Raw genomic sequence first — 26,343 nt, 5'->3', positions numbered from 1 at the left:
GCTGCTTTTATTCATGGTGCTGGTTTGTACTCTGTAAAGGTTTCTCTGAGAAGGGAATACCTCCTGGCTATCACAGCTGGAGATTTGCCTCAGTGGTTAAGAGAACTTCTTGCAGAGGAACTGAGTTCAGTTTCCAGCACCCACAGGGCAGCTCACAACCATCTAACTCCAGTTCTAGGGGATGTGATGCCCTCTTCTGACTTCCACAGACACCAGGCACACACAGTACACATAGATAAATGCAGGCAAAATATTCACACACATAAAATAAAAATAAATAACTTTTTGAAACTATCAAATTTTTCCATGTGGAAACACACAGTGGAATATGGGAAAGCTAGCTACTTGACTGCCCTCTGCTTACACTGGCTTCCTAACTCCTACTGTCTGAAAACAGGGAACCAGAGATGGATAAGACCTGGACTGCCTAGTCAGACTTCTGGGTTTATGCCTGCTTTTATGCTTCTTATATAGGCAGTGCACTCACGGTGCTTCAACTCTGTGTCTTGTTTTTCCTGAATGTAAACCACCAAGGGACAGGCTGAGAGCCCAGACACAAATTCCAGCACAGTGCTAGAATAGAGTAAGCCTTCACTAAATGTTAGCTAATTAACTACTGTTTGCTCTGGAATAATCCTTCTGTATACTATGTGAATATATGTTGCTATGATTGGTTTAATAATAAAAGCTGACAGGCCAGTAGCTAGGCTAAAAGTTAGGCAGGAAAGTCAAACTGAGAATGATGGAAGAAGAAGGGAGGAGTCAGAGGAGTTGCCAGCCAGATGCAGAGGGACCAGGAGATGAACATGCCATACTAATAAAGGTACTGTCATGGGCGGAGAGTAAATAAAGAATATGGGTTAACTTAAAAGGTAAGAGCTAACTAGTAATAAGCCTGAGCTATTGGCCAAGCATTTATAACTTACATTAAGCCTCTGAGTGATTATTTGGGAGCAGGCAGTCCAAACAGAAAAACTCCACTGCTGTGGGATGTTCTGTATGTTAAATGTGTTGCTCTGATTGGTTAATAAATAAAACACTGATTGGCCAGTAGCCAGGCAGGAAGTATAGGCAGGACAAGGAGAGAAGAGAATTCTGGGAAGTGGAAGGCTGAGGCAGAGAGACGTTGCCAGCCGCTGCCATGACAAGTGAGATGTAAGGTACCAGAAGGCCATGCGCCATGTGGCAACTTATAGACTAATAGACATGGGTTAATTTAAGGTAGAAGAATTAGATAGCAAGAAACCTACCACGGCCATACAGTTTGTAAGCAATATAAATCTCTGTGTGTTTACTTGGTTATGTCTAAGCAGCTGCGGGACTGGTGGGTGAGAGAGATTTGTCCTGACTGTGGGCCAGGCAAGACCAGAAAAACTCTAGCTACACTCCACCTACAACTGTTCTGTTGCTGGTCTGTCATTTTTCAGGAATCAATCTTATGGCTCAGGTCAAATATACTACCACTGGGTGGAAGCAATATTACATGGGAGAGAAAGAGGGAGAGGGGTATTAACCTCATTGCTGCCACTCAGAAATATAGATCAGTTCAAATAACTGCATACACGCAGACACTTTAATGTTTGTAATAACATATTTGGAACATTTAAAAAATATTCTCATTTAACAGGTTATTTGTAATCACTACATGCACTCTATCTAACAAACTACATATCACATTTGTAGATAATATCATGGAATGTGTCAGAGATTAAAAGGCTTACATTAGTATTTGGGGCTTACATCTAAAAGTTATACCTCAGGATCTAACATAAAAGTTCATTTCCATACCCTCTCTTCATCTTGTTGGAGAACTTTCTCCTAACTCAATTGCATGAGAGAAGTACTGTCTAAAACCAGTGTCTGAAGAGGACATTGTGACCACTGCTCTCTGGCTGGTCCTTCACTGTTACATCCCTCACTAAGGCAGCCCAGTAGGTTATACAAGAATTCTCTCAAAGACCCAAACTCATATAGAAGTTAATGTGCTGGTAAATAATGAAGAAAAAAAACAGAACACCAGAATGTGTATGATGTTTTCTTAGTCCAGCTGTGACAGTGATCTAAGGGCTTGGAGTATTTGAATGAATGAGTGGATGGATGGGTAGATGGATGGATATACAAACAAGTAAAACTCCTTCCCTTAATCTTCAAAACTAATTCTATACTTAAATTTCTTCCTATTCTATTTCAAACATCACATCCCTTCTCCCTTCCATTCTTCCTAAACATAGAGAGACACTTGACCCTCTTCTGCATTATGGACAATCAGCCCCAGGGTCTACCTCCTTGTTCCTCTTTCACTGTAGTTCACTTTAAGCCATCTTTTCACCTCAGCTACTTATAGGAGCTTCCCAGGTGTCCTCACTGCCTATCCTTAATGTTGGCTTAATCCAGTCCATGCCTGGTTTTTACGTCTTTCAGATGCATACATTTGATCATATTAATCATATTACTCTCCTCTGTTAAAAACTGAATGAGGTTGTCAAGTTGGCTCAGCAGGTGAAGATGCTTGCCACCAAACGTGATGACCCTAATTTGATCCTCAAATTTATAAAAAGGGAAAATCAACTCTCATAAGTGTCCTCTGATCACACACATATGCTGTGGCATACATGTTGGTGTTGGTGATACTTAAATTTCATGCTAATGAAAGACATTTACAGTTACAGAATAGGATAACCTTACTGAAATATCATTCCAGAATTTAGAAACATCATGTTGATTGGCCTGTAGGAATTCTGTAAACCACTTGATTGAACGTTTGCTGCCTTTGTCTTCGGTTTCATTGCGTTCGAACCGCTCATTATGTTTGTTCACAGAGTAGTTGGTCAGATGCATGTATAACTGGGTCTGTAAGAAGGAAGAACAAAGTGTTACCACCTAGAAGAGCCACAACCACTTGGTCTCACAGGGAGGAGAGCCTCAAAGTTTCGGTAAAGCCTAGATGTTCTTAAACTTGGAGATAACCAGTATACGTGTGTAAAGCTGATCCTAGAAGCCAGAAGTTGATAAAAGGATTTTGATCTACGGATGAGCTACCTTCCTGCAAAATGTGGGTCAGTGAGGGCCTAGTGACTCCAAAACCAATACAGGCAATAGCCACTGCTGCTGAGTACTCATCAGAACTAGACATTACTGCTGAATACAATACATGCTCTGTTCACAAGGCACACAGAAAATAAACTAGAGCTGAGATGAAAACTTCCTCTCTGCTGTCTCACTTCCATAGTGTTGGAGGGTGCTAGGCTGTGAGGCTGGAAAAGTCATCAACAGTCTTGTTGATGACCAAGCAGGCAAGATGTGCTTTACTGTTGCAATTGTAACAAGTCAGTAATCAGATAACCAGCCACATCCTGATTGCACTCGAGATCCATTCCACAGTAGGGAATCCCTAGCTGGTACTGTAAACCTGGTCAAAAACCCAAGGCTGGAGAGACAGTAGATCATGATGAGGAAGCTATTGCTGCTGTTTTGCTTAAATGGATATTTAAATATGTGCCTGTTAAAATCCCTTCCAAAGATGTGTGTGATCATGGGTTAGTGCTGCAGCCAGTTTTGATCGGAGAAGGTTCTTCATGCAGGGGGCTTGGTACCTACAGAGACTCATAACCAGTCAAAGTGATGAGCATCCATGGCAGTTGAGTGCTCAGCTATATAGAGAACATCTATATTCCTCCCTCCAAAGCTTAGTGGATGTCACAGAAAGGGGGGAAAGGAAGAGCTGGAGGAAGGGGTAGAATGTTGTACAATATTATCTTCTGGAAATGGCATGGCCATTACACCCATGAATTCACAAAAGCTGTAATTACTTGCACAAGACATACAGAAGATTAGAACAGTCAATGTCCATTCATAGAGGCCCCACATGCCTCACTGAGGGACCAATAGGAAGGAAATGATTGCCATGGGAGAGACATTGTCTTTAGTGGAGTAGACACCAGTAGGGTGCTGATGCTCCTGTAAATAAGCCCTTCTCCATGGCCCTGTGAGGAACCCAATGAAACTAAGAAATAAGAAGACATGCAAGTATAAAAGAAGCTGGTTAGAAAAAGAGAAGGTGTCACAGAGCAGGGGAGGACAAGAGAGGGTAATGGAGGAAATATGATCAAAATACATCATGTTTATATATGAAATGTCATAATGAAGCCCATTATTATATATAATATATGCTAATTAAAACCATAAGACTCTAAACTATACCAACTGATTATTTTGGTGCTTGAGTATTTTCCAGTGGAAAAAAATGTCACTTGTCCCTTGAGAAGACTGTGAATGTTAGTACTGCAGAATGACTTTACTAATTATTTATGATATTCACAATTGAAGTACCAAATGAATGACAATATAGGCAAAAATTAAATGTGAAACTAGACTTTGCTAAGTAAAAATACTCCTTCAATAGCCCATTCGTTTTCAATGTGTGGCCCCTAACATTGCTCATCCAAATCTATTTGAGCAAGAAATTTTCTAAGAAGCATTCTCCATCTCTTAAGAGAACAATTAAAAAATGAAAGCATCAGGAGGCAGGGTACCCAAGACACAGGACTACTAACACATCTGTCCCTCCACTCCACACTGAGAAGGCACCTGGACTCCTTTCAGACAGTGCACCTGGTGTCAGCAGGCAGTGAGTGTCTTTGATAATGCTCAACAGGTGACAGCTGTGGGACAGACCGGGCTGCATTCGTCGTGTTTGTGTTTTAGACTTTTTGTGTTATTTTCTTGTTTTAGATGGGGGTGTTTGTTTGTAACAGGGTAACACAGAATAGCCTGGAACTCACTGTGCAGCCCACACTGGCCTGAAACTCACAATAATCTTGTCTGGGGTTCATAAGGTAGCCACCACACCCAGCTCTTTGGTTTGTTGGTAATATTTTCTTTAAGTAAACTTGAAAAGAATACAAAATTCAAAACTTCTCTCTCAGTAAACTTCTAATGTTTCCTCATTAAATTAGCATAAACATTAATAAATCTATCTTAAATTCCTATCCTTTTCCTAATCCTACTCCTCAAGATAGTTTTGAATAAAAATGTTGTATCATGATTAATGTAATGAATATATATATGTATTCATGTATACATATATATATATATATATATATACATACATATTCTACCCATATGGCCATTATTTTGATTCTTGATAACTAACTATACCCTTCTGGTATCTTACCTTTAGTGCAATCCCAGAGGTCTATATATTAATTAAAATTTTTGAAATAAGCAGAAATAACTACTTGTTTATTAATTTGTATGGCTATCACTACTGAAAAAACTGTCTTTTCACTCATGATGCAATATTTAAGGAGCAACTACAGAAGAGAGGGCAGAAAGGAGCCAAGCAAAGCCTTCAGGTGTTAAATTGTGTAGCTATTCCCAACACTGCGTGTCATCACATAGGCTTAATCAAGTGAACTGGTAAATAGGAAACTTTTCAAGAATGGACTGGTCACTACAGAAGATGGGTATGTTGGCATGTACCTGTAATTCTAGCATTTAGAAGGTGGAGACAAGAGAATCAGGAGCTCAAGTTCATCCCTGGCTGCGTAGTGAGTCTAGGCCAGCCAAGGCTAGATTGAGACCCCATCTCAAAAAAAACAAAACAAAAAATACATGCTGTATTTCAACATTTGAAGTTCTCTGTCATAATCTCTATTATAGTCATGAACCAAATTACATGGAATGATGTCCATAAATTCATTAATAACTATAATTAAGTTTACAATATAATTTCCTATGGAAATACAGGAGCTATTAAAAATGTACATTCATTATTTTAAAAATTAGAAATTGGAATAAAAAGAACTATGCAACAGCATACCATTCCAAAACCACTAAAGAAACTGTTTTGACTTTTATTTCATCTTTTTAAAAATAATCTTTTACATAATTGTACAATCAGCTAACATAAAATTTCAAGTTTGGGTTTTTTTTCCCACACAACCACATAAGGATTCAGTAATGAATTCACAGAAATAAATGATAGGTACTAGCATTTAAGAAGAGCTTACCTTTTTCTACATATGTAGGAATCGAAGGCAGCAACTTACATGTTCAAAAGCAGCTATCAAATGAGGCATAGAGATTGTACCTCTGTTCTCCCCAGCTTTCATTATAATTCTCTAGCCCAGTGAACTTACTATGTATACACAGCTTAGTATTTCAGAATAGAACCCCCAAGCTTTATCCTGTCTAACATCATCAGTAGATTCCATCACTTTACACAAATATGACCCACTCTTACAAATTCCAATTATTTAAATTATAATCTACAAGCTGACATGTCATAAGTAAAGCCCATAACTCAAATGGTTCTTCCACGAATAGCCAAAATCCATGTGGAACAGATCCAGTTGAAGGTCAAGGCCAAATATATTAATTTTCCACAAAACTTTCAGCAGCTCCTGAACTCTCTCGCCATGGGAGTACAGCTCACTCTCCCAGTGTCCAAGCCAAACACCCTGGATTTTCTCTGACTCCCACATATCCAGCATACCCAGCTCATCACCCTGCCATAGCAATGCTATCTGTGTTACCTTAAATATATCTCAAATCCATGCTCAGATTCCTAGTCTGGCCCTAATTTCAAATCACCTCTCATCTCACCTGGCTAGACTGAAATGGTGTCTGGTTTCCCACACTTCCAGTCTCTTTTATCACTCCTGATATGCTCTATTCCCATCTCATTCCTCACACTGCAGGCCCGACGAACTTCTTAAAAGCCCAAATGTAATTCTCCTTTTCAGTGTATCATTTTGAGCTGATCCCCAAGTCATAAAAAGTCCCTTACAGTGTCTAGAAAATCTTGTTTCGGGGACCCTCTCTGCTCATCTCTGAACAGACACATTCTTTCTTCTGGTCTGTACTTTGTCCAAACTCAACTTGTCTGCTTCCTACAGACTTCATATTCTTTTCCCTAATCCTCTCTTTCATGAGGTGCTCCACCCAATCCTGAGCCTGTAGTTTATTCCTCAGTCTTCTGTGACCTTAGACTCCATCTGGAAAGATGGCCGACTATGCATTACCATAGTTCTCTCAGATTTAGAGATCCACATTCAAACTTGCCATCAGGTATTCTAAATGCTTACTTTATTTTCTACGTCTCCACTAGACTGTGGTTTCTATGAAGTCATACACTACATTTCTGTAATGTTTATACTAATGTTTCTTCAAAAACAGTACAGTTCTAGGGAATGTAGTACACTTCAAATATTACTCGGGGAAAGTTAAGAACAAACTTTATGACCATAAATAAAACATTTCTTTATTTTAATGTCTTTTCTTAATATTTTTATAGTTCATTTTTTTCCTTGTCAGGCCTGTGAAAATTTTAGTTTACTAATAGTAACAACTTTGAAATGATTAATCTTACTAGAAGCAAGTACAACTGTTGAAGAAGAAGAGGAATCGGGCCTTTGAAAAGCTGAGAAACAATAATTGTGACTTTTTTATACTCAGTACATTCACAATGTAAGATTAAAGTTAACTTAATTTTTATGGTTGATAAATTACAATTTAACATGTATAAACAATAAATTACAGTGTATAATCTTTATGGTAAATTACAGTTACAACTTTCATGAATACTAACTGCTGTACAAATAAAGTCTTAGTGAAAAAATCCTTATGAAATGGTTCATTTAATAAAACTCTCAATGCATATAGAAACTGTCCACTTTTCCCTTCATGTGTGGTCAACGCAAATTTCGAACCCACCTCCCTTTACCACTACAAAATAACCCTAACTGATGACAACTTTTGATTTTATCCACACACTTTCTTCCACGTTTACATGTTCATACTGTACCTTGTACACAAAGCTTTGTCAAATGTCACCTCTCCCATGAGGAGCTGAATCCCATGATCCCTGCACTTTACTATACTTCTCACACCACGGTGACTTATTTCCAGTACAGCGATCTCTAAAGAGGTCACTACATAGAGACGGAAGCTCAGAAACCAAACGAGAGGAAGTGTCTTTTCCTGACTAATCAGATATTCTGTCTGATTCTCACAAAGCTGTCTGTGAGAAGCAATCTTACTTATGCAAGTGATTCTTTCAGCCAGCAGCTCCTTGAAGAAGGAACTTCGAGTCATACAATCCTTACACATCACAGGTGATTTAAAAGCAGACATTGAACAAATGATGATAACTAAGTTCTCTGTTGTCACTTACCAAGTTGGACTCATTTGGTGGGATGTACTTCTCTGTCCCCATTCGCACAAGCCCATCATGGTAGAGAAATATCTTTAATGGATCACAGGATGTAACCAAAATATAAATCCGTAAATCAAACTTGTAGCCTTCCATTAGGAAAGGCTTTTCAATGTATTCTTGAACTATCAAATGATCCTGAGATGGAATTTTATCCCCATTTCTTATCAATGAAATCCTAAGTTTAAAGAAAACAAATAAAAATAATTTGATATGGAGGTTGAGATGCCAGAAAAAAAAATGTCATCTATGTATTCAGGAAGAGAACAGTGTTACAGAAAATTCCAAAACCCTGTCCCTCCACAAGAGCAATGAGGGGTGGTGTCAGAATCAGTTCTGTGGAGGCACAGAAGCTAACTAAAAGTTTGAAACACCCAGAGAATATGTTACCAAGAGGGGAGGAAGAGTAGATGGGAAAGTAAGGGAGAAAACCAGCAGCTAAATTCTGTTTAATGGAGCTTTTGGTATTTTAACTAGTTCCATCACATCACTCAATCCCAGTTCAGCAGTGGTTTTATCAGCAACCCAGTTCCCAGCCCAGAGGATAGTTCTAAGTGGGCCAAGTGGACCTGACTCCTGTGGCTGTTTACTTTGATCTGCCTTGGGCTCTCTAGAGGAACTCAGTTTGCTTTGATTTGCCTAACACAAAATATCTATACTAGAAGACATGACTAAATAATTTTAAGTGTATGCAGGAAAATTCCTATTTACATAGAAGAAAGCAAAGAAATGAAGAAAAATTTAAACTACATGAAACACAGCAAGCATGATATAGATACATAAAGCAATTAGCAAAATGACAGAGGAAAAACAGTCTCTTCTAGTAACTAAATTAAATGTCGCTAGCTTAGCTTGAAAAGCAGGGCTTGAGAAATGGGTCTAAAAAAATCGGTCTAACTACAAATGTCATCTAAAGAAGACCTCCTTTAGAATTAGAGATGCAAAGGGTTGAACGTTAAAATGATGGGGAAATGAAAGCAAGCAGTATTCTGAAGTGGTTACACTTGTATCCAGCTAAACAAAAATTGCCATGACAGATAAGAGACAAGATGTGATACTATAGGATAAGCAAAATCTCAAGAATATAAAAATCAAAAAATATGTCTTTGATGAGCTATAAAATTTAACAAGCAAAAAGTGATCAAAATGAAGGGAGAAATGGCTCAGCTGTGATAGTTGCAGTCTTCAGTAGCCCATCTTCAGCAACAGGACACTAGGCAGAGTAGCTAGGAAATGGACATAGACAACAGGTAACAGAAGCCCCCTGCACCCACTCACTATCTTATTACAGCACATAATTCCATGCTATAGAGAACGCCCTTTCTGTAATGTTTTCTCGCTGTTTTGGCACTGCTATCAAATATATTGTGCTAGTATTAGTAAACATTTATTAACTTTATCACAAAGACTGAGAAACAAATATCAATCATCATTCCTCCTCCAATTTCCTTTTCCCTAATGGATAACAGGAAACCAACATGCCAATAATCAACAGACACAAAATCCCCACTAACACACTTCTTAATCTGTACATGACCAAGCGTGCTTGAACATAATGTATGATTGAATCAGTGCACCATGTTCAAAAGTTAAATGCTTTTTAAAAAACAATTTAACAGGGCAGCTACCATTTCCAAGGATATTTTGCAGAATGCATTTTAAATTTAAAAAAGTTCAAATGATTCACATGCATTTTGCTAAAAATAGCCTCAGCCAACTTCCTATTTTTTAAAAAAAAATGCATTACAGAAAACTAAACATAAGCAGAGAGGATAAAAAATGTTATGCTGTGCATTCTTTTCTTGGATAAATTGTCTAGTTCTTTGGCATGCTAGCTTAAAATGTGTCATGTGCAGCCTTAATCCAGTTACCAAGGCTACAAGAGGAAAACATTTATAAAGCAGAGAATATATACATTTTGCTTCAAGCATCCTCATTATAATAAGACAACTCTCTCTACTTTGTTCTCCAAGACAATTTAGCTCTTCTGTAGCAAATTATCTTATTATCAAAGATTATTAAAATTATTGTAAGCATGTATTGTGTCTATGGAGAAATAAAATAAATTTTCCCTGAAGGTTATTATTTCTCTAACGTCTCACAACTCTGGTGTATTTTTAATTGGATTACTGATGTCTGTTAGGAGAGTCAGTCATAAAAATGTGATAGCTAGAAACTTATTGTTTTTCCAGTATGGTATTCAACCATGAGTAATTGTGGGCACATCTTCTCCCTCATTTTACAATGACTGTATTTTCCAGAAAAAAATTAACCTACCCATGACCCATTGCACCATTAGCTGGTTTTATTATAAAAGTTTTCTGCTTCCTTTTTTTCTTCAATTCTTTCACATAGTTTTGGAATTGAGTATATTCAGAAGGGAAAATCCACGTTCGAGGAACAAAAGTATAATCCAGAGGGCGAGACTTGATCATTCTGTAAATCAGAGGCAAGAGGAAACGTAAATTCTATTAAAAGTTAATAAATCTTATTTTTGTAACAGTTATACTATGAAGACTTAAATACCTTTGTTCTTTCATTTATTCTTTTACTTATTGCCTATTATCTGTTCTAATCTCTGTATACTAGACAATAGCCTAAATAAGATTGTTAACAAACTGAAGAGACAAGAATCTCTGCCCTGTTACACACTGATTTATGTTTTAACACAATGAATGTTTATTTGACTGTGTACTATGTTAGGCACCGGTGAAGCAAGGAGAGTTAGCATGGCCTCTGCCTCCAGTGAATTTGCAGACAGGCTTTGCATACTAGACCATGTAATAAGAGACTGGTGGCATAAAGGGCAGGCTCACAAGTGTTAGTCACTAGCTCTCAGGGAGGGTTCAGGAAGCCCACCATTTATATTGCCACTTATTCTTAGTGTCCCAGTCCCCCAAGTCATCCACAGACAGCAATTCCTGACTTCTTTCTATGCCACTGCTTTAGAGTTTAGCCGCTTTTCTGAGAAAACCACCTGACAATTTCTGAATCCATAGAAGTTTTATGTGAATGAACCATCAATTCGTGTGATTGTACAACCAAAGATACAGCTGTATTTGCTAGGACTATGCCTATAGTGACACATAATTTGCTGCTGCTGCTGCTGCTGCTGCTGCTGCTGCTGCTGCTGCTGCTGCTGCTGCTGCTGCTGAATATAAGATGTTTGTTTTGAGGGGAAGTGGAGATACTAGAGACAGAACACAAGGCCTCCCATGTGCTAGGGAAGTGTTCCACTACTGAGCTGTACCCACTACCTTCTTTGTAGTTTTTATTTTAAAACCGGGCTCATTAGTTGCCCAGGCAGGCCTTGAACTCACAATTCTCCTGTCTCACCTTCCCAAGTAGCTAGGATTACAAGTTTGTGCCACCAGACCTGGAAAAAAAGGTTAATTTTTGATTGATCCAAAATGTTAAGTATTTTATACTTATCAATTCTCAATAAAAATGAAAACAAAGAATGATTTTTTAAATATTATTAAAAGTAATGCTTTCTTTTTAAACTCTATTTATTTACTAAATACATATGGATGTTTTATCTGTGCACCATGTGTGTGCCTAGTGCTGAATAGGCTAGAAAGGAGCATTAGAGCCTCAGGAACTGCAGTTACAGACAGTTATGAGCTGCCGTGTGGGTGCTGGAACTCAAACCCAGGTCCTTCTGGAAGAGCAGCCAGTAATCAGTCCTCACAGCTGAGGAATCACTCCAGCCCTGAAGATAATATTTTCAAAAGAGACATTTTTTTTCTCTTTCTAAGTGTGTAGTGGTCTTTAATAGATAGATGAGCAAAGTCTGCAAATAAGTTTAGTCAAAATGAAAATGGAATCACAGTAGACAGAATGCACAAAAGCAGAGGCTGAAATCTGAGAGGAGAATGGGCAGAGGGTCAGCCACTGGGGAAGCAACTGGACACGCACAGAGCTGACACATGGCAAGTACTTTCCCAGGACTTCTTAAGTGATGTTGAGCTGGGGCGCTAGGTCAGTCGGTAAGAGTGCAGGGGTGCTCACTGAGCAAGCATGTGGACTTGACCTCAAAGCCCCGGAGCCTAAGTAAATGATGAGGTGCAGCCTCAGAGGCCTTAGAACCTCAGCACTACGGGGAAGTGGAGGCGGGAGGATCCCTGGGGCTATCAGAGAGCCTAGCTCCAGGTCAGTGATAGGCTCGCTCTCTAGGAAACAAGTCAGAGGATGACAGCAGGGCACACAACTCCCTCCTCTGGTTTCCAGGAGCATGCACCTGCACACACAAATATGTACACAGCACACACCCCTCCTCTCTCCCCACTCCTCCAGCTCTCTCTCGTGTACACGTACACAGATATGATACTGCCAATTGCATTTGTTTCAAGTATGTTAATCCCACAACTAGATAATCTCAATTCAAAAAAAAAAAAAAGAAGAAGAATATTGACTGGTTTGATAGCTTGACTTTTTAAGTAAAATTAGTGCTAATGTTGTAGTTTTTATTTCAACACCTTAACATGTGTTTATTATACATAACAATGACCTGAAATTAGCTGAGTTAAGGCTTTAATTAGAACAATAATCTTTAAATGAACCATGTGGTACCTTTCTTTTACATATGCAAATACATATCTTACTTATCTCATGTACTTAAAAATTATCAGTTTTTGAAGCATAAGCTAGATATAGAAATTGTTGTGTGAATAGATGTACAATTATAAATATTCACAGGAATAATATCAATGATAATCTTTCATTATAGACATGTTATATTAATTTTTATGAATACTCCTTTTTTTTAAAAAAATGCTGTTTCTCACTAAACATTTTTAAGCCAAAAAAATCCAAGTAAGTCTAACCCACAGAAATGTAAACTGCATAAAAATTTGATAGTTTTTTCCAATAAAACATTTGAGTACCTGTTACCAGTTTTTCACATGAAAGGTTTATTCTGATTCCTGACCTGGGAGATGAATGCCTAATCCCAAGTGAGTATGGGTACATGTGTCTATGAGCATTTATGCACACATGTACCTAGTACAGTGCTTGGAATTTAATTAGAGATTTAATAACCAATAAACACATACAGCATGGGATGCAACAAATGACTTCTCATGAGGTTGAACTAAAAATTGAACAAATACCTACTATTCTGTTTCTAAAGAATTATCAAGTTGTAATAAAAAGGGATCCTGAGAGTCTGAAAATGAGCTCCACTGTGAGCTCTTTGTTTGGCTTTGTGCAAGACAGTCATCTCTCTGAGCCTCAGTCATGTTCTGTGCAAAGTTAAAGACTCAACCGGAGAGCCTTTGGGACCACTCTCGCTCTGAGTGTCCTTCTCCCATGTGACCAGCATTCATCTGAACACAACCTTACACAAGGTAACACCACCACAACCACAGTATCAGCTTTGCTCAGGTCTTCTCTATCCAAGAAAATGAAGATTACTTGGTCATATTTCTTGCTAAGAAATCCTTCCTACAGATCTCCCCCATTCCTGGAAAATGGTTGATCCTCTGAAAAATAAAAAGGTAAACATTAACATCTATTGAATCAATGAATATGCTCTTTTATACTGTAACACAGTTAAATATATCCTTTGAGATTTATTGTCAAATAAATTAGAAATTATTAATATAAAGGATTTTAAATTAAATAGTTAACAATTAACTTGTGAAATTAAAGAGTATGATAATGAGAATAAAACTGTAAAATTTTAAAGAAATCTAGAAAAGACTTTACAAAGATAATAAAGTTTTAATGTTCTGTGTTGGACAAATGGCAATTCAATATCCAAACTGCTTTTGGAATACTAGACATAAACACAGACATTGATAACATGGGACTTATAATACTTGCTCCATCTATTCTACTTTGCATTCTCCGAATCTAAAGTAATAAGGAGGAGGGGATGGGGATGAGGGAGATGAAGAGGATGTGGAAGTAGGAGGAGGAAGGGGAAAAGGAGGGGGAAGGGTTTGGGATGGGGAAGAGGGGGAGATGGGGAGGAAGAGAAAGAAGAGGGAAAAGAAGAGGGGATTATGAAGGAGGGAATGGAGAGGAGGTGGAGGAAATAGGGAGGAGTGTAAGAAGAGGGGATTAGAGAGGAGGAGGGAATGATGAGGGGCAAGAGGAAGAAGGTGGGAAGGAAGAAGGAGGGAGAGAGAGGGAGGGTAAACAGCAAATGCCAATTGTCTCAGATTCATTGTAGACTTTTCTATTTGCTTTTCATTTCTTCTAAACACTTTTGCATTGCACTATAGAGATAAAAGCCAGAGGCACGTAGGTGATACTACATCTTTGTCCACCCTACACAATCCATTCCCTGTCACTCATCTGAAGGTGTAACTCAAAGCATCATCTTAGACAGAATTCTTTCCTATGGACACTTCTCTAAAGAAATCAGCTAAAGGTTAAGTGTGGACGTGATGCAGCCTTCATGCAAAGAGTCAGTACAACTGGCTAGCAACAAGACAGGCTGCCCAGGTAACTCAGAACTGAAATCTAGTATGTCAACAGATTAAGAAGCTAAATAAAGAAAATCGGGATGGAACTGGTGTGATGTCCCCCCTGACAGTAACTGCTGGTGACTAATTCCCACCTGGTAGTTCTGTAGCTCTGTGATCTTCTCCTGCTGAACGGCGGCATCACACCATATAAGATTACTTGTTTCATCTTCATCTGGAGTTTTCATAAATCCCATTTCATCTATCACTAAACGAACTGAAAGGAAATGGTTAAATAAAGGAGAGTTAAAACTTTTAAGACATTCATTGTGGAAACGTACTTACAGTTATCCACAGTATTCCACCTGTAAACTACCCACTACTTACAGCATAAGCTCATATTAGTGACTGCAGTTTTATCTAGGACCAAATTATTCTCCACAGTAGCTAGGAGCTGAATTAGATTGCACCAAAAATCCTCAGTTATAGTCCTCTCAGATTTAGCAAAAGCAGCCCTTTCAGGTAGGTTAGGAAGTGACTTTGGTACCATGTAAACACACAGACAGCTGAGGTAACTCTGCACAGCGACATTCACTCTCGTGGCTTCTCCATGACCTGGATCTAGGTATAAAACTGGAAAGGTAAAAATATCCTTGACCATCGGATCTCTTGTGAGCCTTTTGCCTTTCCAGTTCAAGTTACTTTTACCACTCTAAACCAAGTCAGCTCTGTTTACTCAGAGTACGAAACAGTGAAGCCAGGTTCACTGGAAGGATTCAGAGGTGGGCTCTCTACTGCTCCCTACTCGGACATCCCACTGAAAAAATGTACTCTTGGGGTTTCCTTTCAACCACAAACCATACTGCTCCTCCTTAACCTAGACGTTACAGTTAACATACTGGTACTTTTCTTTCAACAGGTCCTGAGTTTGAAATTAACGTGAGTCATACGGTTGGGGTAATCTTTGAGTTCCAGTGAATTCTGAGTCTTGAAAGAAGAATGTCTGCATGGCAATGCTTCAGAGCCCATTTTTAATTCTCTCTTTCTTTCTTCTTTCTTTCTTTCTTTCTTTCTTTCTTTCTTTCTTTCTTTCTTTCTTTCTTTCTTTCTTTTCTTCCTTCCTTTCTTTCTTTCTTTTTGTATAGCTGAACTTTTTAAAGAATTTAATTCATTTTACCTACCAACCACAGATGTGTCTCATCCCTCCTCTCACTCCCCTCCAGCCTTCCACCCCACCTACCCCCCATCCCCTCCTCCATGGGGAGTCAGCAGAGCCTGGTATATTCAGTTGAGGCAGGACCAAGCCCCTCCCCCCTGCATCAAGGCTGAGCAAGGCATCCCACCAGAGAGAAAGGGCTCCAGAAAGCTAGCTCATACACCAGGGATGGATACTGATCCCACTGCCAGAGGCCCCTCAAATTTTCTTTATACCATGCTCCACTAATATATGAGAAGTGACATGAATTGTCTGGATGACTTAGCTCAGGTGCAAAACTGATAACCAGGAACGGCTGGCCTCAAATCCTATGGGCCCTTGGCCATTTGCTGGAGGAAGAACTGGCTTTATCTTCAATGATGCCTGGGATACAGGGACACCTGAAGAGGCCCTGGAACCATCTAAATGAGGCCAGAGAGCTGCTTTCAAGGGCAGCAGAATGAAGTTTGGAGTTAAACTGATATCTTGTGTCACAAGACTTGAGGAGAGCGCCATGCTCCACTGTCACAGACCATGCCTTCACGGATGGCCTCCCTCTGGGCTCTGCTGCTGCTGCGTCATTTGGACACATATAGAAAGTGAGAACAGTAGCAACAGGTCCTGAGAGATTCCTCTAATCGGCTAACGGCAGAAAACAGAAACGGGGGCAGAATGTCTGCCCGAGACCGGATTTACTCAGGAGAAACACAGACACATCCTCTGAGCTTCAGACATTACTGTCAAGACCCTGATGATACCACAAGGTGAACTGGCAGTGAAGGAGGGAGCTCAGCTGGCTACTTAAGTCTTGGATCTTCATGTACTCACATACCAGTGAGGCCAGATGCTTTAGATTACATAAGACTAGTTGAAAAGATCCACTCTATATTCACAAATCTTCATAAGATCAGGTAGGCATAAATCATTTTTATGATGAATTTTAAAGCTCAGATAGCTGATAATGTTGAACATTACCAAAAAATTCAATGTTGGGTATAAACCTACACATTTTTTTTCAGCTAAGCTAATTGAATGCATTATTTTTGTTCAAACTGAAAATTTAGAAATCAATTAGCATCTTTTTAAAGCAGATCATCCTCCACTGCATAGGAAAAGAATTCTTCTAACCTGTCAGCAGTTTTATAGAAGTAATTTAGAAATCCATTACATAAAAGATAATCATCTCTCCAAACTCTACACTGTTTTCAATGCCAAGGCAGTCTTTCCAACAATCATGAAAAGTGCAGTATTCTGAAGACACTCACCAATTTCAAACTTTGTCCCAGCAACATTTGCTGTAATGACTCCCTTCTTTTTCTTTTTTCTGACTTTCCTTTTCATTGTGCATTGATAAGGTAACTCTGTATTCAGCTCCAGGGCAGAGGATCCCTGAATAACTTTAAAAAGAAATATGAACAGTTATCCCTAAAATTAAAAACAATGTGACCAGAAACATTCATGCCTCCCCCAGCAAGGAAAAAAAAACTATGAATGGTGACATTTTCAAACCTTGAATATCATGTATTCTAAACACCCCCATAGCTTGTAGTATGGTTAGCCAATCTACTTACCCCCTTCTTGAGGCAGAGATGGCATGGTCACCTTTGCCAAATGAGCAAGAAACGTGTGTGCAGTACCAAGTTCTCAGTAAATCTGAAAATCCCACGTTCATCAAAGTAGGATATGGCCCCAACTCACAGGAAGTTCATATCATATTATCTGGGTCAAAGTCTCAGATTTCACAGCACAAGTTTTGGGCTAGGAAGCTACCTGGAGAGGTTTTTAAACAAAGTTATTAAAGAAACAACTTCATGGTATTTCTCATGCAAATGTCATTCTTTTTAGAAACAATATAATAACAAAAGTCAATTTCTTCCATCAAAACAGTATGTGTTCATCAATTATTAACCATATACAAAATGCCAACTTATGGCTTTCTTTAAATACACAGTCTAAATAGAGTTCTGTTTTATTTTATTCATAGACTCTTAATATACAAATTACACATAGAAATTAAAAAATTACAAAATTCATTGCTGTCCGTTAAACACTGAGAATCCTTGAGATTTATAATAAACAGCTTAGCCTTTAAGCAAGCCTGAGAGAGAGCTTTTTCTCCCCATGTTCCAGAATAGTTAACTGAGCTCAGAAAGGGCAAATAACTTTTCTCCTTACAAAGAGAGTAAGAGGTAAAGTGGAGACTATAAAGAATTGTGTCAAAGCCGAAGTCCCTGCGCCAGGAACCCAAACAATCTTCAATGCAATTCTCCACCTGTCACTGGGACGATACTTCTAACATGAGGGGGTGAAACAGCCATGAGGGTAGGTGGCTGCTCACAGAATGAATGTGGGCAGTGATTCATTCTCACGGGGTAGGGAGGAATGGCTTTCTAAAGCATAGGGAACCATGCCTTAAGATACGGGAACAAGTTTGAATGGCACAAAATAGGAAGGGTCATTACCAGGAGGATCTTATTTAAACACATAGAGGGACACCATGTTCTCTGCAGGAATGAACTATCTTGGTTCAGCCACATCGTCAGGACCCACAGTATGCTCTGTGGGCATTTGTAGTGTCTGCGGAAGAATTAAGGCATCCAGGTCCTAAGTATACTGACTAGTTCACACTTGTCAACTCTCTGACTTCTATCTTCCTTTAGTTCTTATAAAATGTCTCTAGTCATAATGGGGAAAACATCAAAACTTTAATGCTAAACAAAGGGATGACATGGGAACTTTCACCAGATTATCAGGCTTTTTAGAAATCCTGCATATTAAAGTTGATTCATTCAGCCATCATTCCTAATATGCATTATTAATAATAAGATATCATTAAAGGACATTTACAGCTCCATTTATTCTCTGGTATCATTTTAATGCAAACAAGTCTACAGTATGATTCACTATAAAACTAGTAACGTATTATTTATTAGAGACTCACAGTGGGTAGGCTGTGTGCTAAATGTTGACAGCAAGAAGCCCTGTTAGCAAGCTTTGAACTTCAGTTCATTTTCCCACAACTTCTAGATATAGAAACTATGGTTTAAAATTGAAAAGCAAGAGTTTTGATTCAGTTCTACCTAAGTGGGTATCTCATCCATCCAGCTCTACTATTTTTAGACATCACAGTAACACTACACAGACATATAAGGATCTTGCCAGGCTAATTTGGTACTCAGTAAGACGGGCTGTATTCTGGAAATTCACAACACTTCAAACCAGACAGAGAACTCACAAAAAAAAAAATCTCTAAACTGATCTCCCAGATCCCAGTCCAGCTGGAAATGGACTAGGTCACCACTCAGCAGGAAGAAAGGAGTGGCCTGAAGGTCAGTTCCCTTCTGTTCAGAAGCTCTGTGATGCTCAAAGAGGAGACTGTGTTTGGGATTTCGTGACGGACGCCTGTTTCTGGAGTAAACAAAGATCCCTTTACAGTAACACCTCCCTAACCTATTAGAAGTCAGTGACAAAGTCAGTAAGAGTTTGAAAACTGCTTTCAGGAGTATATCAGGCTCCAAAAACAGACCTGTCAAGTTCTGAACTTAAGTTATGAAACAAGTTTAAAGTGCAGAATAAAAATGGTTCACTAGCCACACAGGAATGTGAAGTGTTTAAAATGCTCCTAGTCGTTATATACAGGCTCTACTCTGCCCCACTTGTGATTTGGTGGAACTGCCTAACAAATTTCAAGGACTTGATTGTATCCCCCCAGTTCTAATTAAATTTATTTTAGGCAAGGAATTTGAAAAAACACACTTAAACACCTCGCAGGTAAGCTACTGTTATCTGTGCTCCAGAAGCTAGGGAATACTTGAAGCCAAAGGTTTCTCACCAGAAATCAGAACAGTCCAAACATCAATGCCCGAGAACTCCTCCCAGCTCTTCTCAAATCTCTACCAATCACTTTAAAACCTAGGTTTAAAAAAAAATATACAGGTTAACAAAAAATGTAAAGTAACACAATGGTGATGCCAATCTAATAGTTTACTGAAACCCCCCAAAGTGATTCAGTTTCCCACTAATTTAGAGCCAATCTCCTTGCTACTCAAGCATTTCCTGGGCACTTACTGAATAACAAGTATGTAACGCAAAGTTCCAAAATGTTTATTCTAATCAGAATTTCATCTTCCAAAATGATAAATAACATGTTTATGTACACACACGCGTGTGCGCACGCGCACACACACACACACACACACACACACACACACACACACACACACACAAACCCTTGGTAAAAAGCTACTTCAGTCTTTGATCATGCATGAGGGATTCATTCCTAAATCTTCTGGTCTATCATGGGATCTTTATTGGTATCTCATCAAGACCACCCATCTAGAAGGTGAGTTTCCCAAAGAAGGTGGTTTTCTTCAGTCTTGCTCACCACTTCATTCCCAGGACCAGAGCCTGGCAGTGCTCAGTTGACATGGGTTACTAAGTTAATGGTGCTATGATTTGGAGAAGCTTGACTCTTGGTGTAACACTGTGAAAGAGTGGGGCTTAAGGAGTTGAGTAGGTCATAAAGTTTTCTCTCATGCACAAAGCTTCATACAGTGTGTGACCCTTTTTGCTCAAGTGAATGTATTAGGGGACTTTGATTTCTATCAATTACTTCAAAAGGCTTAACCATATTAAGTGTGTGTTAACTCATGATAATGTCAGTCATCACATCTTTGGTGTGTGGAGGAGCTCAGGTGTGGAGGAGTTCAGGTGTGGAGGAGTTCAGGTGTGTGGAGAAGCTCAGGTGTGTGGAGGAGCTCAGGTGTGTGGAGGAGTTCAGGTGAGGAGGAGCTCAGGTGTGGAGGAGAAGCTCAGGTGTGTGGAGGAGCTCAGGTGTGTGGAGGAGCTCAGGTGTGGAGGAGCTCAGGTGTGTGGAGGAGCTCAGGTGTGGAGGAGCTCAGGTGTGTGGAGGAGCTCAGGTGTGTGGAGGAGCTCAGGTGTGGAGGAGCTCAGGTGTGGAGGAGCTCAGGTGTGAGGAGGAGCTCAGGTGTGTGGAGGAGCTCAGGTGTGGAGGAGCTCAGGTGTGTGGAGGAGCTCAGGTGTGGAGGAGCTCAGGTGTGAGGAGGAGCTCAGGTGTGTGGAGGAGCTCAGGTGTGGAGGAGCTCAGGTGTGTGGAGGAGCTCAGGTGTGGAGGAGCTCAGGTGTGAGGAGGAGCTCAGGTGTGTGGAGGAGCTCAGGTGTGTGGAGGAGCTCAGGTGTGAGGAGGAGCTCAGGTGTGAGGAGGAGCTCAGGTGTGGAGGAGCTCAGGTGTGTGGAGGAGCTCAGGTGTGAGGAGGAGCTCAGGTGTGAGGAGGAGCTCAGGTGTGTGGAGGAGCTCAGGTGTGTGGAGGAGCTCAGGTGTGGAGGAGTTCAGGTGTGTGGAGGAGCTCAGGTGTGGAGGAGCTCAGGTGTGTGGAGGAGCTCAGGTGTGGAGGAGCTCAGGTGTGGAGGAGCTCAGGTGTGTGGAGGAGCTCAGGTGTGAGGAGGAGCTCAGGTGTGGAGGAGCTCAGGTGTGTGGAGGAGCTCAGGTGTGTGGAGGAGCTCAGGTGTGAGGAGGAGCTCAGGTGTGTGGAGGAGCTCAGGTGTGGAGGAGCTCAGGTGTGTGGAGGAGCTCAGGTGTGTGGAGAAGCTCAGGTGTGTGGAGAAGCTCAGGTGTGGAGGAGCTCAGGTGTGTGGAGGAGCTCAGGTGTGGAGGAGTTCAGGTGTGGAGGAGGAGTTCAGGTGTGTGGAGGAGCTCAGGTGTGGAGGAGGAGTTCAGGTGTGGAGGAGGAGCTCAGGTGTGAGGAGGAGCTCAGGTGTGTGGAGGAGCTCAGGTGTGAGGAGGAGCTCAGGTGTGTGGAGGAGTTCAGGTGTGGAGGAGCTCAGGTGTGTGGAGGAGCTCAGGTGTGTGGAGGAGCTCAGGTGTGGAAGAGCTCAGGTGTGAGGAGGAGCTCAGGTGTGTGGAGGAGCTCAGGTGTGTGGAGGAGCTCAGGTGTGTGGAGGAGCTCAGGTGTGGAGGAGCTCAGGTGTGTGGAGGAGCTCAGGTGTGGAGGAGCTCAGGTGTGTGGAGGAGCTCAGGTGTGGAGGAGCTCAGGTGTGTGGAGGAGCTCAGGTGTGGAGGAGCTCAGGTGTGTGGAGGAGCTCAGGTGTGTGGAGGAGCTCAGGTGTGTGGAGGAGCTCAGGTGTGGAGGAGCTCAGGTGTGTGGAGGAGCTCAGGTGTGGAGGAGCTCAGGTGTGTGGAGGAGCTCAGGTGTGAGGAGGAGCTCAGGTGTGTGGAGGAGCTCAGGTGTGTGGAGGAGCTCAGGTGTGTGGAGGAGCTCAGGTGTGGAGGAGCTCAGGTGTGTGGAGGAGCTCAGGTGTGGAGGAGCTCAGGTGTGTGGAGAAGCTCAGGTGTGGAGGAGCTCAGGTGTGTGGAGGAGTTCAGGTGTGGAGGAGCTCAGGTGTGTGGAGAAGCTCAGGTGTGGAGGAGCTCAGGTGTGGAGGAGCTCAGGTGTGTGGAGGAGCTCAGGTGTGAGGAGGAGCTCAGGTGTGTGGAGGAGCTCAGGTGTGTGGAGAAGCTCAGGTGTGGAGGAGGAGTTCAGGTGTGTGGAGGAGTTCAGGTGTGGAGGAGGAGTTCAGGTGTGTGGAGGAGCTCAGGTGTGGAGGAGGAGCTCAGGTGTGTGGAGGAGCTCAGGTGTGAGGAGGAGCTCAGGTGTGTGGAGGAGCTCAGGTGTGTGGAGGAGTTCAGGTGTGTGGAGGAGTTCAGGTGTGGAGGAGCTCAGGTGTGTGGAGGAGTTCAGGTGTGGAGGAGCTCAGGTGTGTGGAGGAGCTCAGGTGTGTGGAGGAGCTCAGGTGTGGAAGAGCTCAGGTGTGAGGAGGAGCTCAGGTGTGTGGAGGAGCTCAGGTGTGTGGAGGAGCTCAGGTGTGTGGAGGAGCTCAGGTGTGGAGGAGCTCAGGTGTGTGGAGAAGCTCAGGTGTGGAGGAGCTCAGGTGTGTGGAGGAGTTCAGGTGTGGAGGAGCTCAGGTGTGTGGAGAAGCTCAGGTGTGGAGGAGCTCAGGTGTGTGGAGGAGCTCAGGTGTGGAGGAGCTCAGGTGTGTGGAGGAGCTCAGGTGTGAGGAGGAGCTCAGGTGTGTGGAGGAGCTCAGGTGTGTGGAGGAGTTCAGGTGTGTGGAGGAGCTCAGGTGTGTGGAGGAGCTCAGGTGTGAGGAGGAGCTCAGGTGTGTGGAGGAGCTCAGGTGTGTGGAGGAGCTCAGGTGTGGAGGAGCTCAGGTGTGGAGGAGCTCAGGTGTGGAGGAGTTCAGGTGTGTGGAGGAGTTCAGGTGTGTGGAGGAGCTCAGGTGTGGAGGAGCTCAGGTGTGTGGAGAAGCTCAGGTGTGGAGGAGCTCAGGTGTGTGGAGGAGTTCAGGTGTGGAGGAGCTCAGGTGTGTGGAGAAGCTCAGGTGTGGAGGAGCTCAGGTGTGTGGAGGAGCTCAGGTGTGGAGGAGCTCAGGTGTGTGGAGGAGCTCAGGTGTGAGGAGGAGCTCAGGTGTGTGGAGAAGCTCAGGTGTGGAGGAGCTCAGGTGTGTGGAGGAGTTCAGGTGTGGAGGAGCTCAGGTGTGTGGAGAAGCTCAGGTGTGGAGGAGCTCAGGTGTGTGGAGGAGCTCAGGTGTGGAGGAGCTCAGGTGTGTGGAGGAGCTCAGGTGTGAGGAGGAGCTCAGGTGTGTGGAGGAGCTCAGGTGTGTGGAGGAGTTCAGGTGTGTGGAGGAGCTCAGGTGTGTGGAGGAGCTCAGGTGTGAGGAGGAGCTCAGGTGTGTGGAGGAGCTCAGGTGTGTGGAGGAGCTCAGGTGTGGAGGAGCTCAGGTGTGGAGGAGCTCAGGTGTGGAGGAGTTCAGGTGTGTGGAGGAGTTCAGGTGTGTGGAGGAGCTCAGGTGTGAGGAGGAGCTCAGGTGTGAGGAGGAGCTCAGGTGTGTGGAGGAGCTCAGGTGTGGAGGAGTTCAGGTGTGTGGAGGAGCTCAGGTGTGGAGGAGCTCAGGTGTGTGGAGGAGTTCAGGTGTGTGGAGGAGCTCAGGTGTGAGGAGGAGCTCAGGTGTGTGGAGGAGCTCAGGTGTGGAGGAGCTCAGGTGTGTGGAGGAGTTCAGGTGTGTGGAGGAGCTCAGGTGTGTGGAGGAGTTCAGGTGTGTGGAGGAGCTCAGGTGTGTGGAGGAGTTCAGGTGTGTGGAGGAGCTCAGGTGTGAGGAGGAGCTCAGGTGTGTGGAGGAGCTCAGGTGTGAGGAGGAGCTCTGGTTCGTGGAGGAGCTCAGGTGTGGAGGAGCTCAGGTGTGGAGGAGCTCAGGTGTGGAGAAGCTCAGGTGTGGAGGAGCTCAGGTGTGTGGAGGAGCTCAGGTGTGGAGGAGCTCAGGTGTGAGGAGGAGCTCAGGTGTGTGGAGGAGCTCAGGTGTGGAGGAGCTCAGGTGTGGAGGAGGAGTTCAGGTGTGGAGGAGTTCAGGTGTGTGGAGGAGCTCAGGTGTGAGGAGGAGCTCAGGTGTGTGGAGGAGCTCAGGTGTGTGGAGGAGCTCAGGTGTGTGGAGGAGCTCAGGTGTGGAGGAGCTCAGGTGTGGAGGAGCTCAGGTGTGTGGAGGAGCTCAGGTGTGGAGGAGCTCAGGTGTGTGGAGGAGCTCAGGTGTGGAGGAGTTCAGGTGTGGAGGAGGAGCTCAGGTGTGGAGGAGGAGTTCAGGTGTGGAGGAGTTCAGGTGTGGAGGAGCTCAGGTGTGTGGAGGAGCTCAGGTGTGGAGGAGCTCAGGTGTGGAGGAGCTCAGGTGTGTGGAGGAGCTCAGGTGTGTGGAGGAGCTCAGGTGTGGAGGAGTTCAGGTGTGAGGAGGAGCTCAGGTGTGGAGGAGCTCAGGTGTGAGGAGGAGCTCAGGTGTGTGGAGGAGCTCAGGTGTGAGGAGGAGCTCAGGTGTGGAGGAGTTCAGGTGTGGAGGAGTTCAGGTGTGTGGAGGAGCTCAGGTGTGGAGGAGTTCAGGTGTGGAGGAGCTCAGGTGTGTGGAGGAGCTCAGGTGTGGAGGAGCTCAGGTGTGAGGAGAAGCTCAGGTGTGTGAAGAAGCTCAGGTGTGGAGGAGCTCAGGTGTGAGGAGGAGCTCAGGTGTGTGAAGAAGCTCAGGTGTGGAGGAGGAGCTCAGGTGTGAGGAGGAGCTCAGGTGTGAGGAGGAGCTCTGGTTCGTGGAGGAGCTCAGGTGTGTGGAGGAGCTCAGGTGTGAGGAGAAGCTCAGGTGTGTGGAGGAGCTCAGGTGTGTGGAAGAGCTCAGGTGTGAGGAGGAGCTCAGGTGTGTGGAGGAGCTCAGGTGTGTGGAGAAGCTCAGGTGTGGAGGAGCTCAGGTGTGAGGAGGAGCTCAGGTGTGGAGGAGTTCAGGTGTGTGGAGGAGCTCAGGTGTGTGGAGAAGCTCAGGTGTGGAGGAGCTCAGGTGTGTGGAGAAGCTCAGGTGTGGAGGAGCTCAGGTGTGGAGGAGCTCAGGTGTGTGGAAGAGCTCAGGTGTGAGGAGAAGCTCAGGTGTGAGGAGGAGCTCAGGTGTGTGGAGGAGCTCAGGTGTGAGGAGAAGCTCAGGTGTGTGAAGGAGCTCAGCTGCTCACTCAGGTCTTGGCTTCTATGTCTTCCTTCCTCCCAAAAGGCATCAGAATTTTGGTGTTTATCCTTCCCATGCTGTTCTTAATACATTTTTCTTATGCACTAGTTTCTATATAATATTTGAGTGTGTGTAATTTGTATAATTTTAAACTATGTAAATAATATACTATGTATATTCTTGGGCTGTTTTCTAAAATTTGAACTTTTGTGTAACTCATTCAGTTCCAGTTCATTTCTTTTCATTAAGAAGTACCACACTGGAAATCACCCTTGAAGCTTAGGCAAGATCTTACTTCAATAGCAATGCAAAGCCATGGAAGGACTTCCCATAGGTTACACCAGCTGTGTAAAGGAAGCAAGCGAAACAGTGTCAGAAGATATTTTGAAGGTTCATGACAGGGAAATGAAAGCTTGGCCACAGACAGCATCACAGCTACAGCAGTCAGGCTTGGTGATCAAAAAGAAGTGGTTATCTCTATAGACCTCAAGACACTTGTTTAGAGAATCGAGAAGGAGCTGACATCATGCATCAAAAGCGGAAAGAAAATCCAATCCCAGGAGTTAAGTGCTTTCAGTTAATAATGGCAGAAAAATGTGGACCAGAAATAAATAAAACTCATAATTGAAGGTAAGACAAGAAACACCTCTACTTTTGTACAGAACATGCTTCAATTAAACACAGAACAGGCTGAAGAGGTGGCTCACTGGTTAAGCTGCTCACTGCTCTTGCAGAGGACCCAGGTTTGGTTCCCAAAGCCCACATAGCTGCTGCCCACTGTCTCTAATTCCAGATCCAGGAAGATCCAATACAATTGTTTGGTCCCTGCAGACTCTGCACACAAGTGATGCATAGGAATGCGTGCAGGCAAAACCCTCATACACATAAAATAAAAATAAATCTCTTTTTTAAAAAACACAAAAGATTCCTCCCACAGTCTAACTGATCCGATTTCTCTGTTTCTGCCAAAAAGTGACAATACATACAGCTGCATAACCGGTGAA

At 42.8% G+C, this 26,343-nt stretch overlaps 1 protein-coding gene across 4 annotated transcripts in view; it reads right to left on the bottom strand.

Annotated features, from left to right (window-relative positions):
• Positions 1-26,343, bottom strand: part of Ttll7 (tubulin tyrosine ligase like 7) — a 133,382-nt gene that overhangs the window by 64,156 nt on the left and 42,883 nt on the right. The window contains exons 2-9 of one of the 4 annotated variants that reach the window (XM_059266425.1): positions 19,656-19,735; positions 17,395-17,593; positions 17,089-17,220; positions 14,784-14,905; positions 13,631-13,698; positions 10,493-10,651; positions 8,177-8,393; positions 2,686-2,850 (exon numbers count right to left, since the gene is read on the bottom strand). In XM_059266425.1, the coding sequence (XP_059122408.1) occupies positions 2,686-2,850; positions 8,177-8,393; positions 10,493-10,651; positions 13,631-13,698; positions 14,784-14,905; positions 17,089-17,220; positions 17,395-17,419 (888 nt within the window). In that variant the 5' untranslated portion in view covers positions 17,420-17,593; positions 19,656-19,735. Of the gene's footprint in view, positions 1-2,685; positions 2,851-8,176; positions 8,394-10,492; positions 10,652-13,630; positions 13,699-14,783; positions 14,906-17,088; positions 17,221-17,394; positions 17,594-18,764; positions 18,850-19,655; positions 19,736-26,343 lie in introns of those variants that run through there. The other 3 variants (XM_059266426.1, XM_059266428.1, XM_059266427.1) reach the window with 3 other exon arrangements.

The sequence above is a fragment of the Peromyscus eremicus genome, chromosome 6 (genome assembly GCF_949786415.1).
Source record: "Peromyscus eremicus chromosome 6, PerEre_H2_v1, whole genome shotgun sequence".
NCBI classification, from domain to species: domain Eukaryota; kingdom Metazoa; phylum Chordata; class Mammalia; order Rodentia; family Cricetidae; genus Peromyscus; species Peromyscus eremicus.
The sequence above is the reverse complement of the archived record's forward strand: the minus strand, read 5'-3'. Positions and strand labels throughout refer to the sequence as shown.